The sequence below is a fragment of the Condylostylus longicornis genome, unplaced genomic scaffold, assembly GCF_029603195.1.
Source record: "Condylostylus longicornis isolate FDR11 unplaced genomic scaffold, ASM2960319v2 ptg000048l, whole genome shotgun sequence".
Lineage (NCBI taxonomy): Eukaryota > Metazoa > Arthropoda > Insecta > Diptera > Dolichopodidae > Condylostylus > Condylostylus longicornis.
In genome coordinates this window covers 13,702,908-13,718,851 of record NW_026578017.1, presented here as the reverse complement: position 1 = coordinate 13,718,851, position 15,944 = coordinate 13,702,908, and the positions used below count along the sequence as shown (strand labels likewise).

The following is a 15,944-nucleotide window of genomic DNA, read 5'->3' as shown; positions in this document are numbered from 1 at the left end:
CATACAACTTCAAAAATTATTTGGCTATATTTCAGAAACTATAAAAGTTGTGGTATTGAAATTTCACACAAACGAATATATTAATAGGGCCAATGTGTCACATAGAAGTTGTTGAAATTACTGGGCTCCTTCTGGTACCTGCCATACAACTTCAAAAGTTATTTGGCTATATCTCAGAAACTATAAAAGCTGTGATATTGAAATTTCACACAAACGAATATATTAGTAGGGCCAATGTGTTTGATAAAAGTCGTTGAAATTTCTTGGCTCTTTCTAATAGCTGCCATACAACTTCAATAGTAGTTTGACACAAACAGTATTTTGAAAAACACACAGTACTGAAATTTTGCATAAATTAATATGGTAATACGGCAACTTAAAGTCGTAGTCTGTCCCATAGGCAGTTATGGCATCTTTATTCGTACATAGGATAACAAACTCGTATGGGTATCACAGAGTTGACAAGGTCAACTCTATTTGTTTTCTCGTTTTATATTGCAATTCACAATAATTCTTATATAACAAAGATTACAATAAAAAAATTCTTATTTGGTCAGCACATATTGACCGCAATGTGCATTTTTTGATAAATACCAATAAATTTCTTATTTCTCTATAGCGAAAGAATTGCAGAAGTTTGTGAAAATGTTCTTTTTTTTCTTATTACAAATTTTAAGAAAATTAAAGTAACCTATATGTTAGTTAACATATACGTCTGAAAATGTAAATTGATTTTTTCAATTTCTATGGTTCGATTTTCCCGAAAAGTTTACTAGTTTAGTAATTATAAAATATTATTTGCAATGTTTGAAAATATCTGTTAATTTTTTTTTTAAAAATGAGTTCAGATAAAATTTTTTATGCCTGAAATATTCCAAACTTTGATCAATTTGTACATTAAGAGTTAACTCAAATATAAATTTAAGTAGATGTGTACGCAAATACACCTCCAAATCGAATGATCAACAGACCGACACTTAGTAAAAGCTTTTAATTTAATCTTTCTTTATCTTGAAGAAATTCATTTCAGTCTAAAACTTGATATGTAAAATTTGATACGATGACAATACTTTTCATTCGATCTAGTTTTGTATGCAATACGATCAGTAAAAATATATTTAATTATATCAATTTTATAAAAATAGACAAGAAGATTAAAAAATTCGAAAACGTGATATTGACGTAAACAGGATATTTATATTAGACAGTGAGTTTTTCTATTGAAAACAATGCATAAATAAGTAACTTTAGGTTTTAATAATCTCAATGTAATCTTAATTACGTTGGATTGAAATAAATAAGATTTATTAATTAAAATTGATTAAATTGCAATTAATTGTCATTTTACACAGTTTGATTCATTTAAAACATTATAATGAACTTTGAAATAGAAATAAACAATTAAAAAATGGCTACTTTAATTTAAAAATACACATAATATTTTGGTACTTATACACCGCAGATTGTGTAGATTGTAGATTTCAGAAGGGGGCAATAATACAACGCGACCTAAACCGTTGATCGCAAGTGCTCTGTGTCTTCTTGAGCGCCCTTTGAGACTCATATTTTTGATGAATCTGAACAAATATTCTGGGGAAATATCCCAATAACGGCATATACCCACCAGCGTGGCTCCGTTAAAACTACCCTTTCTCTTGAGAACCAGCGATACCTGCATATACTGTACACTGTAGTATATTTTTCCGCTTTAGTTTATTTTTTATAATTTTTAATTATTACTTTACATTTATTTATTAACATTTATTTAATTTTCTACCATCTACTTGACATTTAATATTGTTACTTGTTAGAATATATCTTAGATTATACTTAGATATAATTTCTACGTAACGACTTCATTCGATGAATGACGAAATTTTTTAATGCCAACTATGCACATTTAAACCTAAAACTCTAAAGTTGTTGTAAGCAAGTTGAGTACAATAATAAGAATAATCACCTGCAGCATATTAAGGTAGCCGTTTTAATAAAAAGTTTTTTGGGATTCGCTAAATGTTGTGTTAATGTTTGTAATTTGTATTTTTTTTTTAATATCTAGGATTTAGTTAAATTTAAAGATCTAAATAAATAAACACTGTTTCCCATTTTCATTCCCAGTAACAAAATTTGGAATGCGCATCCTATAACTGATGAATTGAATTAATTTAATAAACGCTTAAAAGCAAAACAAAAACAAAATATGTAGAAAAAAAATTTAGGAAAAATGGCTATGCAGGATGACATGCAAAATTTATATTGGCGCAAGACGATTTGATAATTATTATTATTTACGTAATAATATTTAAAATTTTTTCGAAAATAAACACACAAAATTGCAGATAGCTAAGAAAATTTCGATCGTTTTGTATATTTTGATTACTGTGTTCTTATTTTAATAATAGCACAGGCGGATTAAAGCTAGACAGCAATAAAATATTATATACAATGTAAATATGATTATGGAAAGCAAATTGACATCAAGTGCATAGGTCATAAAATTATTTTATAATTGTTATTTAATTTAGAGATTTAAAATTTAATAAATAACATTTTTAAATAACAAATGAAATTTTAAGAGAAAAAATAGATTTAAAATTCTTTTAACTATTCTATGCATAAAAAATGCTTACGAATTGTTAAGGCAACAAATGAAACACTCAAAATGTAAAATGCTACTAAATTTATAAATGGGTTATTGTATTATTTCATTATTTATATTATTTAATATCAATAACGGTGAAAAATTATTTAAAGTAAGTATGCATAAATTTCGCCAATCTGCATTTAACATTTGTACAACATTATTTTGTATGAAGTACAAATGTACTCTAATGCGTGTTCTCTTAACTCATTAATATTTTAAATTAAAAAGTGAGAAATCTATATAATAAAAGTAAAGCATGATTACTCAATTAAACTATAAAGATTTTGTTCGAAAACAAATTCTTTAAACAATACCAATTATCGCAATATATAATTGATAAAATTTTTATTCTTTGAAAATTTATAAAAATTCCAATAAGAGAATAACCTTCTTTATTGTGATAATTATGTTCCTTGACCTCCTATAAAGATCAAACACAATTTGACACACAAACAATGATTTTTTTTTCAACACAAAAATATTTTCAAGATTTCTTTAATCGAACCACACTTTTGTAATTAATACGATTAGTAAAAAAGTATAATAAATTTAATAAATTATTTTCAATATCTTATCATTAAAAGTTATTTAAAGTGTTTTAAATTTTAATAAAAAAATTTAATTATATTTTAATCTATAGTTTGATAATGATAATGTTTATATGGTTTGAAGCTTTTAAAAAATAATCAATTAAGTATCCATAAAATAATTATGTATATTAGTTATAAACTAGGTACATAGTATGTACCTTTCTAGGTATATTGAGTCTTTCAAACACAAAGGATTTTTGCTCTCTTATTTTTATTTCTATAAATTGCAAAATCATTTTATTTCAACACAAAAGTCTACTTATTTATCAAAGTTCTGAATAAAAAATTTTAATAATTAATGTCAATTATAATCTAATTTATGATATAACAATTTTATTTTTCAAAAACATTGAAACAACATTGAAAACCTCAAAATCACTAAAAATTTATTTTATAAAACAAAATTTATAATATAAAATTGAATTAGATTTGTATTTGATTGTGTTTTATAGTTATATAAACAAATAAACAACGAAATTAAATTATACATACACAGTAATTTTGAAATTAAATTTTAAAAAAAATTTAAAGTTTATTGGTTAATTAAAGTTATTTAATATAAAATACATTTTGCAAAAATTAGACGGAAATTGAAAACGTTCATCATTTCCTTTGGGTTTTTCATCGCGATTTAATCTTATTCATATAAATACATGCATTATACCTATACCTACCCAAATGTAACTATATATATCACACAAAGATCTTTTCATTTCCTTTCAAGAATTTGCAAGGAAATTTCAAAAAGTATAATGAATCTAATTTACTTAATTTTCACATTTATGATTAAAATGCATTTAATTATTTTAATAATTGTCCAACATTAAGTAAAGAGTTAATCTTATTCGAAAATTTAGGAGTGCATACATTCATACATAATTTTAAAATCGGCATTTAGAATTCAGTTGCTGAAGAAAAAAGCATTTTCAAAATATTCTAAGATTTAAAACTTAATTTGAGATTATATCTTATAATATGAATTATGATTTTGATTAATTTATTAATATAAGAATAAGTAGTAGGTAAATAGGTAGGGATGAATTGTCAAAGACATAAACGCAACAGTAATGTTTCATTTCCAATATTCTTTAAATTATTTCTGTAATAGTAAATTTTAAAACAAAGACGTCGTAATCCAAATTATCGTAAATCGGAGTCCTAATGTTAACTAAAAAAATATACTAAGTAAAACAATCTCATCTCAAAAACTTAAAACAAAAACAATAGTTGAATATGTATACACACATACGCATGAACTATTTAATTCATCAGTTAGCTACTTAGCGTTATAATAATTAACATATTGTTTTTTGTCTCTTAAAACACACTTTTTCTGAACCGCTTTGCAAAAATTTCAGTTTCACTTCTCTTTGTATGCGCATATGTATAATAAATATCAAAAAAATTCTCTTACAAGTGATTTTAGAAACTGTAAACAATCTCGATATTTTCAAAGACAATAAGCCGCAAAATTATTCAATTATTATTAATAAAAACTCCAAAAAAAACTAAACAGTTCTAAATTATTTGAAGTTCATAGGAAAGTGAGTAATATTTGTATATTATATTGTACATATGTATGTACATATATTAAAAAAATTTCAAAATTATTTCACAAAATATTGCGAAATTAACAAAAACAGAAATAGAAAAATATTTGTAAATAAAAAATATTTGTGTTTAGTCAACAAAACTCCTGCTCATAAATTTCATTTGATTTTCCATATTTACAAACATATGTACGTATATATTTCGAACTGTTCATAGTTACTACTGTTCAGATAATTTTAATATTGAATAAATTATTTTAAATGAAATTTAATAAAAACGCTACAATTTCATTAAAAAAAACCGGTTTTTTAAAGAGGTTAAATTTTTTGATCAACTCTTTTTTTTTCATAGACTATAAAAAATATCTCAAGGTTGCACACATTACCTTTTTTGACATTGATGGATGACCACTACACATTTTCGTTTTTGTGTTTTGTGTTAAATCAATAAAAATTAGAGAATCTAATACCCTAACCATCTGGTGAGTATTAAAAATGCGTTATTGAATTAATGGAATGTGCAAAAGAGATAAAGATAATTAAGAAAACCAATAGATGGAATAAAACTTGTTTTTAATAATCCAGTTTTTTTTTTTTTTTGTAACTGACCATCCTCTATAATTATTGCATAACTTTCTAAATATGTGTGTACGTAGCAACATGCTAGTTTAATATTGTTTTTCTTTTCTGTATTAAGATTTTACCGTTTTTGTATTTTTATAATATGTAATATTAATAATGGCATAGCAAAATATTCAAAATTGGCGAATTTTAAATTTTTTTTTAAACAATTTTGTAATTTATTCACTTTATTTTATTAATCATTTTATTTAAAGGAATTCAGTCTTATAATTTCCTTTTCAATAGGAAGTGAATGCTTTCACCAGGAAAAATTAAATTGAAACTGGCATTCTTTTGTAGCGCGAAAATGCGTCTTAACTTTTACTATTAAATTTTTATGTGACTGATATGAGATACCTACACATGTACAAATTATTTTTGAGCGAAAATAACGAAAACATGATTTGCCAAAAAACGACTGGTAACTCCTATGCTTACTTAATTTTTATCATTTTAGATATTTTTATAACATATGCAATTTTCTGTGGTTAAATTTTGTGAATATTTACCCTAAACTATTCTGTTTAATATTTAAAATTAAAATAGAGAATCAGACAGCTATTGCTAAGGCTTAAAGTAATAATATATATTTCAAAAATTAATAGATGAACTTAATAAAAGTCGTACTCAACTACAATTTGAGCTTTAGCGAATTTTGGTGGACTTTTAAAAAAAATTTTGTGATTTGTTTCAGTAAGTTCAATAAGTTTACAAAATGCATCAATACATTTATGTAATTTCGTATAATTTTATTAATTGACAAAAAATAAAAAAAAATTTAATATCTTCTGCATCAAACGAATTATCAGGCGAAACCAGAAGGACATCCTTTAAAATCTACATATTTTGTAAAAACAGTGTAGGCACAGGGTTTTAATTGTTATTAAAAAAAATTTATTCGAGTTCGTTTTGTATTCTCGCAGATATATATAGGAACACACATGTAAGTAAGTGTGTACATATATCATTTATTCATTAAAGCCGTTACAAATAAAACTGAATTGTGTCTATTATACAAACGCAGTACATATAGCCATGTATGTACGCCTTATAAACAAACAATTTTCCGATCTTAAAATTTTATTTTGTATAAAAATTTCTGATAAATTAGTTTTGAATGCATAGTACATACTTTTATTTAATATGTCATTCAAAAATTCCGGAAAAAGTGAAAAAATAACCGACATACTTTCTATTGTTTGCTTTGCGACAGTAAAAAATTTTTACTGTTATGATGACTCATAAAGGTTTAAACTTTGCATGACTTTAAAAGTTATACAAAAGAGCAAACACTAAAATAATTTACAACAGAAAAAAAAAAATATTACATACATATATGTAAATATGTATGTTTGTATAATTACATACATACTTATACACATATAGGTCCTAAAAAATACATTAAATTTGTAAGAAAGCGATTGATTTGTAGCGATTTAGACATTGATTATAATTTCATTATAAAAGTATTAAATTTGCTAAAAACTAGCTTTCGATAATTCACGATATGCACGAATTCCCACTTAATTCATAAAAATTTGTGGTATTCAAATTGCAACTTTACAAAGTTTTATGATCCAAATTGTAAACTGAAAAATTTTTGCAATCTTTAAAAATATACTTTGCTAGATCTTTAAGCATAGCAGCAATTTTTGAAAGAGAACTTTCTTCTTCTACTTTTTCGATAACAATTCATTTAAATTACTAAAAATATGAAAAACGGAATTCAAAAGGAAAAGAAAGGAAAAATGGAAAAAAAATTTCATCTCAAATTTTCATTTTTATTTCATCGTTTTTATTAAAATGAATAAGAATAAGAACGAAAATATAAAGAAAGGATAACTCCAATAGGAAAAGGAAAAGAAAACGTAGACCGTAAAATAAATGCTTTTTTCCTCCTTTTCAGACTTTTAACATAATACAAGAGAACAATAGAAGATTATAAAGTTTCATAATTATAAAAAATACGAAAATATGCCTTTTTCCTTTTAAATTTCATTATAAATATAAGAAATTCTAGAACTAAAATAATTGAAGATAAGATCCTTTATATCACAAAAGAATTTAAGAATTTTCTAAGAGTTTTTTTTAACTATAATTAGAGCTTAGTTTCAATTCGTTTAAATCTAAAAATATTTGAAATGCAATAAAAACAGTTGATTTGCAAATAGTTAAAGGCTAAACTTTTTCAACTCAAGCAAATTAAAAAATTAAATTCAAACAGGAAATTTTCGTATTTAACTTTATATTTCCAGAAAAATAAACAAACAAAAAATTTACATTATTGACAAATTAGAAACATAGACTTATTAAAAATTTTAATTTTGACAGATTAAAAAAATTTTAGTTTGTGTGTTTAGACCCTATATACAAAATTTTAACAAAAAATAAAATAAAAATAACCCTAGCAACAAGGTGGACAACCCGATAAAGGTGGACAAGAAATAAAAGGTGGTAAAGGATTACAACTTGGTAAAGAAGTGGGAAATGGCCCACAGGGTGTAGGATATGGACCACATGGTCCACCTAAAGTTGGTCCATATGGATTACTTCTAGTCAAATTATATGGTCCACAGGAACGAGTAGGACTAAATGGACCACATGGTATATAAGGGCCACAGGGTAAATCGGTTGTCGGACCACAAGGTGTAAGTGCTCTGCTAGATGAATACGGTCCGCAAACTGCATTTGTTCCAGATACTGGACTGCATGGACTACAAGGTGAATAAGGACCAAATGGTCCAGCTGGGTAACATTGCATTGGTCCACATGGATCACATTTACTTATTGGACATGGTGTACACGGTATGCTTGGTTTATATCTTGTTGGACCCGTTGGATAGCAACAATATTCTGGTGGTGGTGGTACATCTATTACTTGAGGCTTCGGTTGACACAATATCATTTGACATATTTCTCTTGGTTCACAAATTTTTCGTGGACAACAAACAACATATGGATCTGGTATCATCGAAGGATAATATACAATACGAGGTTCCTTAATCAATTGTGACACCCATGTTAATTTCGGTACCTTAATAACTTTAGTTGTTTCAACAACTTTTGGTATTGTTATTTGTTTGCAACGATTAACAACCATTGGTTCTGGTATAGTTTTATTAATAAATACAATGCGTTTTTTACACACTAAACGTGGTGGCTGTTGTATTGTTATACATTTGGGCCTTGGTGGTGGACATCTTGGAGCACATTGTGGTAAAGCATCTAATTCAGCACCAGAATAACATTGAGGCGAACGCTAAAAGATAAAAATTAAAATATTTTCAAAAAAAAAATTAGATATTTTTTAAAGAAAATTTACCTCATTGTAGGGGCCAGCACAACAGGGATCACATGGATCACAACACGGCATTCCACAGGGATCACACATTATGAAATAATGAAAACTTTCTTACTTTTACCTTTTCCTAAAGAAACTACTGAAAATTTTTAATTTTTCTGAAATTTTACACTAAAAATTTTAAATTTAATTCGCTAAGAATTTTTATTAGAATAAAATTTTTGTGGTAATTTTTGAGAAAACTTTTTTCGTTCTGAATTAAAAATGAAAAGGTAACTTAGTTTTTTAATTGGAATGAAAACTTGATGAAAATTTTTTTTTTGTATTTTGATACTTTAATTCAAACTTTTATAGTTTATATGTTTTGTTTAATAAACATGCGAAATGTTACTTTATTTAATATAGGAATCACGAATTTCTCCTAAAATTAATCATATCTTTTTAGATTTTTATACATTGCTGAACGGTACCATTGGTACTACTGCTTTATGAAACACAAGGTAACTTAATCTTAGGTCTTACACTAAATTTTTCAATGAGGTTTACAAGTGAAAACTTTTCGGTATTTTATAAAATCAAAACACCGAAATCAAATAATGGTTACTTCTATCATATTTTTCAAAGTTGTCAGTGAAATTATATAAGGTTGTCGTGGAATTTTTAGACTAAATCTTGATTAGTTTTAGAAATTACATTTCATAATGTTTTAATGATAAGTTTGGATATCAAAATAAAAATTTCTATATTTAATTCTAGTATTAGAAAGATGCTGTTCTTATAGTGTACCACTGACGTGATATGTAATGCTATAAATTACTATTTTAATCTCAAGTTTTTAAAAATATATACGAGTATGTACACACATAGCTCAAACAGTTTTGAAACCTATTATATTTTACCTTGCTTGTTAATTAATTTCAATATGAAATGTATAAAATAAACAACACAAATTTAATTTCAGAGTGAACTTACAATATTGTTCACAAATCATAAGATTATTCTCCTCCATATACATATTTATGTATATATGTATGTAAATTATGATAGATTCCTGTAGATCTTTTTCTTAAAATAATATTTATGCAATTGAGTACTTACATTCATATTTTATATTAAAAACAAAAAATTCTTTCATATATATTATAATATTAGAGTTCTTTTAAATGTAAATTATACTCTTACAACTTTTCGTTAAAAAATCATATTCCATTTTGAAATATTTATTACAGTTTTCTACTGGCATCTGATTTACGCAAAAGTAAAGTAAAAGAGATTTAAATCATGACAGTATCCATTTCAATCAAGATTTTCTATATTATAAAAAATTGTAACTTAAACTTTTGGCAAAGTTTTAAATTACAAAATATAAAATGATGGAAATTTAAGTTTACATCTTAATCTTCTGTAAGCTAAAGTAAAACTTTAAATATGTATAAACATTTTTTTCTCACTTTACTGTTGAAATATGTATGTATGTACACATTTACTGTTATAACACCCATATTTGTAGATCCCGACAAAATTTTAATTTGAAAATTTTTAATTTTTGTTGTGCCAGAACCCTATTTAAATTGGACGTGATCGGAGTACCGGTTCGGGTAGCTGCCATACAACTTCAAAATTTATTTGGCTATATCTCAGATACTATAAAAGTTGTGGTATTGTAATTTCACACAAACGAATATATTAGTAGGGCCGATGTGCTTGATAAAATTCGCTAAAATTTCTTGGCTCTTTCTGGTAGCTGCCATACAACTTCAATAGTAGTTTGGCACAACCAGTATTTTGAAAAACACATAGCAGTGAAATTTTGCATAAATTAATATGGTAATACGGCAAATTAAAGTCATAGTCTGCCCCATAGTTAGTTATGGCACATTAGTTATTCGCAAATAGGATAACGAATTCGTACGGGTATCACAGAGTTGACAAGGCCAACTCTATTTTTTTTCTCGTTTAATCTTCTGTAACATTTTCATTACAAAATCATTGCGGTCGGTTATGAGCTGATCACATCACATTTTTTTTATTATATGCCACAATTTTAATTTGATTTAATTATGAAAAATTTTACAGTCATTAAAATAGCCATTTATAATCATATTTAAATTGTTTATTTTTAATGTTTGAAATTTTGTGCACCTTGAAATTTTTAAAAATTTATATTAATTAAACTTAATTGTTTTAATTGTGAGAAAGCATAATATTTGCAATGAGTTTTTGTAAAAAATTATTATGACTTGTTAAGATGTTATAAATCAAATTATGAAGCTTTTATGTCAATTATCGGGTGATGCTAGTGTGACAATATCCTTGGTATAATTAAAGAATTTTTGAAAGTTATGCTTATAAACGTATTGACATATAGAAATGTACATAATGCAACAATATTACAATGAATGCAAAATATATTGATTTCATTTAATAAAATTAAAATTTAATTACTGTATATGTTTTTAGTTTAATAAGATGTAAATTAATGTAATAACTAATTTTGATGTTTGCAAATATTTGAAAAAAATACTATAGTTAATATAAACATGAATTTCCCACCACATTTAAAAATAAATTGAATATAGACTGAAAGAAATTTACTTGAGTAGCTCTATAAATAGCAATAAAATTTTTTAAAAATGCAATTATTTAAATTAACTATGCACATAATTTAAAATTTTTAATTTGAATTGCAAATTAAAGAGATATTTAAAGATTAACCACCATGAAATAACCTACTCATTCTCTGTTTGCTTCTTTTATTTTAAATATTGAAAAATAATTGAAAAAAATAATGTTAATATGCTAAAGAGAATAACCCCACTAGATTGTATAAATGCTAGATTCCAAAAAATAATTTTTATATTATGTCAGTCCATTGTGATGAAAATGTCATAAAAAATATTACTTATATCAGTAAATTTCCAAAATGGTCACATTTTTTTTTTAATTCATCTGCCGCGACAAATTTTTTATGGTCATTTACGCGTTCAATTAACAGATACCCTTTAAGATATTTATAATATGTATGAGTGTATAATACACACGTATATTTCGACAGAATGCAATATTATTAAGAATCATTTTAAGAGATGTGTTCGCGAAGTGCAAGTACTCTAAAAAAATTTATTTGATCGAATTCTGTATGACGTGTATTGCTTTAGTTTTATACATAATAATGACATTTTAAATTTCGGCTGGAAAATAAGATAAGATTGGTTCCTTACATTATTGTTGTGCTCTCACATATTTAGTCGGTTCTTTCCTTAATAAATTATTTGTTTCATATTTAATTGATTTCTTCAAGGTACAACTACGTTAATTACAATAAAATAAATAAAATTTGACTTTACTTTGTATGTCGATAAATTATTACTATATAATTTCATATAAAATTATTCTTATTCGTATTTATTAATTAAATCGTATTTATTAATTAAATCACTTGTGCTTAAAATGAATATGAAAATAATTTTATTTATAAAACATCAACTACTTAGATCACGTTTTACAACATTTTTTTTCCTACATACAATTTAAAATGAAAACCTGTTTAAAAATTTTTATTTAAAACTTTTATACGTCAAAAGTACTTAATTAATTGTAAATAATGTACTAGTTTAATTACAATTTTTCTTTGTCCACTTTTACTGCACTAAACATTATCTCAGTTCACATTAAAAAATAAAATTCAAGTTTAAATGCTAATTCTTGCTATTCTGGTGCTTAAAATTAAAAACTTGTAAAGATTCCACAACTTATCATGTTACATCGAATTTTCATCGCCATAAATTGTAATAATTTTATTTATTTGATACTCATACCATTTTATTAATGTGGATGAAATTTTTATAATGTCTAATTATATTTTATATCTACGATACAATTTTTAACACAATTCCAAGAATTAGATATGTATTTATTCCTTTAAAAATTTAAAATGTGGATAATTGAATTATAAACTAGTAAAATCCATTAAAAAAATTGCAATCATAAAATAAAATAGGAGACGAAACAAAATTTATTATCATTGAAAAAATTTAGACGAATAATATGAGAATAATTATGAAATTATGTTCATACGTTAGTTAAGCAGAGTAACAGCATCCAAATGTACATTATTTGATATAAATCATTAAACTGACTATCATTCCAAATATATAAAACAAAAACTAGTCGCGGGGATCTCAGCAAATTCTATTGATTTTATTTTAACCTGAACTTTTACCCCACTTGAATTTAATTTTAAGAAGAATTACTTTAAAATCACTTTAATAAATAGCATAAAATAGAAATCAAATCTTATAATAAAATTTTTAAATAATAACTTGTTTATTAGTTATAAAAAAATGTTCTAATGGAATTGCAAAAATTAATTTCGTAAACAAATATTTTTTAAATAAAACAGAACCAGATTTTATTCATTCTAAGTGTACTTTGTTCATATATTTACTAGATTCTGCCAAAAAAAAATTTAAGTTAAAATCACTTCCATCAATTTTTTCTCGACTAAAACGTAGGTTATTCCAGCAGAGGAAAAATAAAGGTCAATAAATTTGGAAATAACGGCAAAAGAAATGCCTATACCTGAGCTACAAATGTTTAATAAATGTTATTTCCCAAAAAAGTATTGAACGATATTTTTTTGCTACGAAAATGTCATTGATAACGCACCTTCAATAAAAATCTTGAAAATTTAATTTGTGATTTTCAATTAGTGTTGATTTTATTTAAAATTCCTACATAAGTGTAATTGGAAACATTCAAAAGTGACTTGTAAAATTCTTCAAAAATTCTAACAAATTATGTAATAATTCATACGTAAATGAAAATAATAATGGTGATTGAAAATATTGAAAAATATACTGAGTAAGCATGTCTTGCTCTTGATGTTAGATTTCAAACAAAGTGTACAATAATGACACAAAAATTCATGATTTAATAAATTATCCACGAACCTGCCTTTTTCGATCTGTTTTAAGCAACTTGTTGTATTTCATTGAGTCATGAAAGATGAGCAAATTTAGCAATTCTTTCTCATTCTTATTTTTAATCGAAGGCTTTTACAAGCCCATATTAAATAAAAGGTATACAGCCAATATAGCTCATAATACTACTTTGTTTATACATACGCGGTATTTTTTGAAAGTATGCATTCATACATACGTATTGTTCTAACTATTAACCTTTTTATTTGAAAAGTTGCTTCGTTCCTCACCGACTTGAACTTACTTACTGAACCATTTTAAGCCCTTCAACTCATACTAAGAATATTTTTGTGTGTACGATCTCAATATATCAAGATCATTGTATTAATATACACACATATGTATATCTTGATACATTGACATATGTATATCTTGATACATTGTAAAAACTAGCCAACAATGATCTGCCACAGAAATTTATAAACAAAATTGCCACAGTATTTTATAAAAAATTTTTACGATACTTGTAAAACTTTCATCTTATATTCTTATATTACATTCATATATGTATATCCTATGTATAAGTTAGTATGCATGACTACTTGTGTGAATACTTTTTATAGGGTGTTAATTACAATCTTATATTGTTATTTAATATCTTTATGTTTAATAATAATATTATTCAATTATTTTTGTATGTATATATTATGTACGTTCATATTTTCAAACATTATGTGTAAGAGCTTGAAAGTCTAAAACACTCTATAACAAGTTTAGTTACGTTTTTATTGAAAGTATTGTATCAGGTGCCAATAAATTAAGTCAAGATAAAAGTTTAAAAGCAAATAACTTTATTATAGCTTTTTATACATATATTATTTAAAATATTTCTAAATTAAAAAATAGTAGTATTTATTTTACACTTACTTAATTCCTAAAATAAATACACTTACTCTTAAGTGAATATACTTCAGGTTTAAAATTACAGGTAAATTCAATGTCAGTATTATATAAGTTTTAGCAAAAAAAAAAAATTTTTTAACTATTTTTCAATATTAAACTTGCTTTTCATGAATTTTCTTGAACTTGATATTAAATTTATTAACAATGCATTTATGTACGTATTATGCAAATAGATTCAAGTCACTTTACATTAAGAATAAAATTTTAAAAACTATAGATAATATTATATGTACCTATCTATATAATATGCACATGTAATACATATTTAATATGCACAACAACGAAAACGACTAAACACACATAATTGCCATTAGATTGAAACAAGTTATGCAAAGTTAAGGGACAATATGAACATGTGTATTATAAGTATATCATTTTGTATAAGAGATACTGCTCTAATTTGCGTAAATTGAAAAAAAATGTATTTAAAGAAAAGCTTTAACTTTAAACTAAAGATGATAGACTCTTGCTGGATTACCAGGACAATATCAGAACACGTTATAATGTAAGTCGACTGCTTCCGTAAACACAATTTAAATTTAAGAACTATAAAATTCCAATAAGTTGTTTCGCTATAGAATTCATGTTAATCAATGACGGTTGCTACAGGGAATCCAGAAAATTTGTTTCAGAAATTTGTTATCAATGTGTACTTAATTGTATACTTAATTAATGTATACTTAATTAATAAGCAAAAAAAAAGCAAAGTATTCTTCCTATTATAAAAAATATAAATTTTTCAGCGAATTATCAAGATATTTATGATAATTTTTAACACTTCAAAATCAATCACAAAATATGATAAGTTTTTAACGTAGCGTAAAATAAAATAAATTTCCATATCTCACCCGCTTTCTTTAATTTCCACTTCATTAGGGAATACTTGAAATTTTTCAACACTGAATTTCTTTGAAAAATATATTAAATATGCTAATTTGTGCACTTCTCCTCCCACCCCCCCAAAAAAAAAGTGCTGTAACATAACAATAATATTCATGACCTTTAAAATATTCACAATGATAAATTATTTCTCTTAAGAAAGATAAATGAATTTTGAACACTTCAAAAAATTTCACACACACTTTAAAAAAAATTAAGTGTTTTTTAGATGAAATATTTTTGTGATTCCGGTATATAGTATAGAAAGTTTATTAAGAAAAAAGTTCTAAAATAATTAAATATAAAATTTTTTATTTCTGGAATTTTAAATAATCTGAATTTTAATTAAGTTTATAATTTAAATCGAATTTTAATAATTGAGAATGCAAAAATTCAAAATATAAAAAATGTACGAACAAGTTTTATAGCTGTGATTGATTGAAAATATTCATTATAATCCCACATTTGTAGTAA

The 15,944-nt window shown here is 24.7% G+C and overlaps 2 protein-coding genes across 2 annotated transcripts in view; both read right to left on the bottom strand.

Moving 5' to 3' along the window:
• LOC129610868 (esterase B1) overlaps positions 1–15,944 on the bottom strand; it is a 58,650-nt gene that overhangs the window by 13,777 nt on the left and 28,929 nt on the right. The window lies entirely within an intron of this gene.
• Positions 7,810–8,796, bottom strand: LOC129610754 (DBF4-type zinc finger-containing protein 2 homolog). Its single transcript, XM_055523444.1, has 2 exons — positions 8,728–8,796; positions 7,810–8,664 (listed from the first exon to the last, which is right to left on the bottom strand). Exons 1-2 carry the CDS (start codon positions 8,794–8,796, stop codon positions 7,810–7,812), a joined length of 924 nt encoding a protein of 307 aa, XP_055379419.1.

Bases quoted from the DNA above. Each gene is read 5' to 3' on its own strand.
- LOC129610754 (XM_055523444.1), bottom strand. From the start codon at position 8,796: ATGTGTGATCCCTGTGGAATGCCGTGTTGTGATCCATGTGATCCCTGT. The intron at 8,665-8,727 runs GTAAATTTTCTT...TTTATCTTTTAG, and splicing joins GTGCTGGCCCCTACAATGAG to CGTTCGCCTCAATGTTATTC.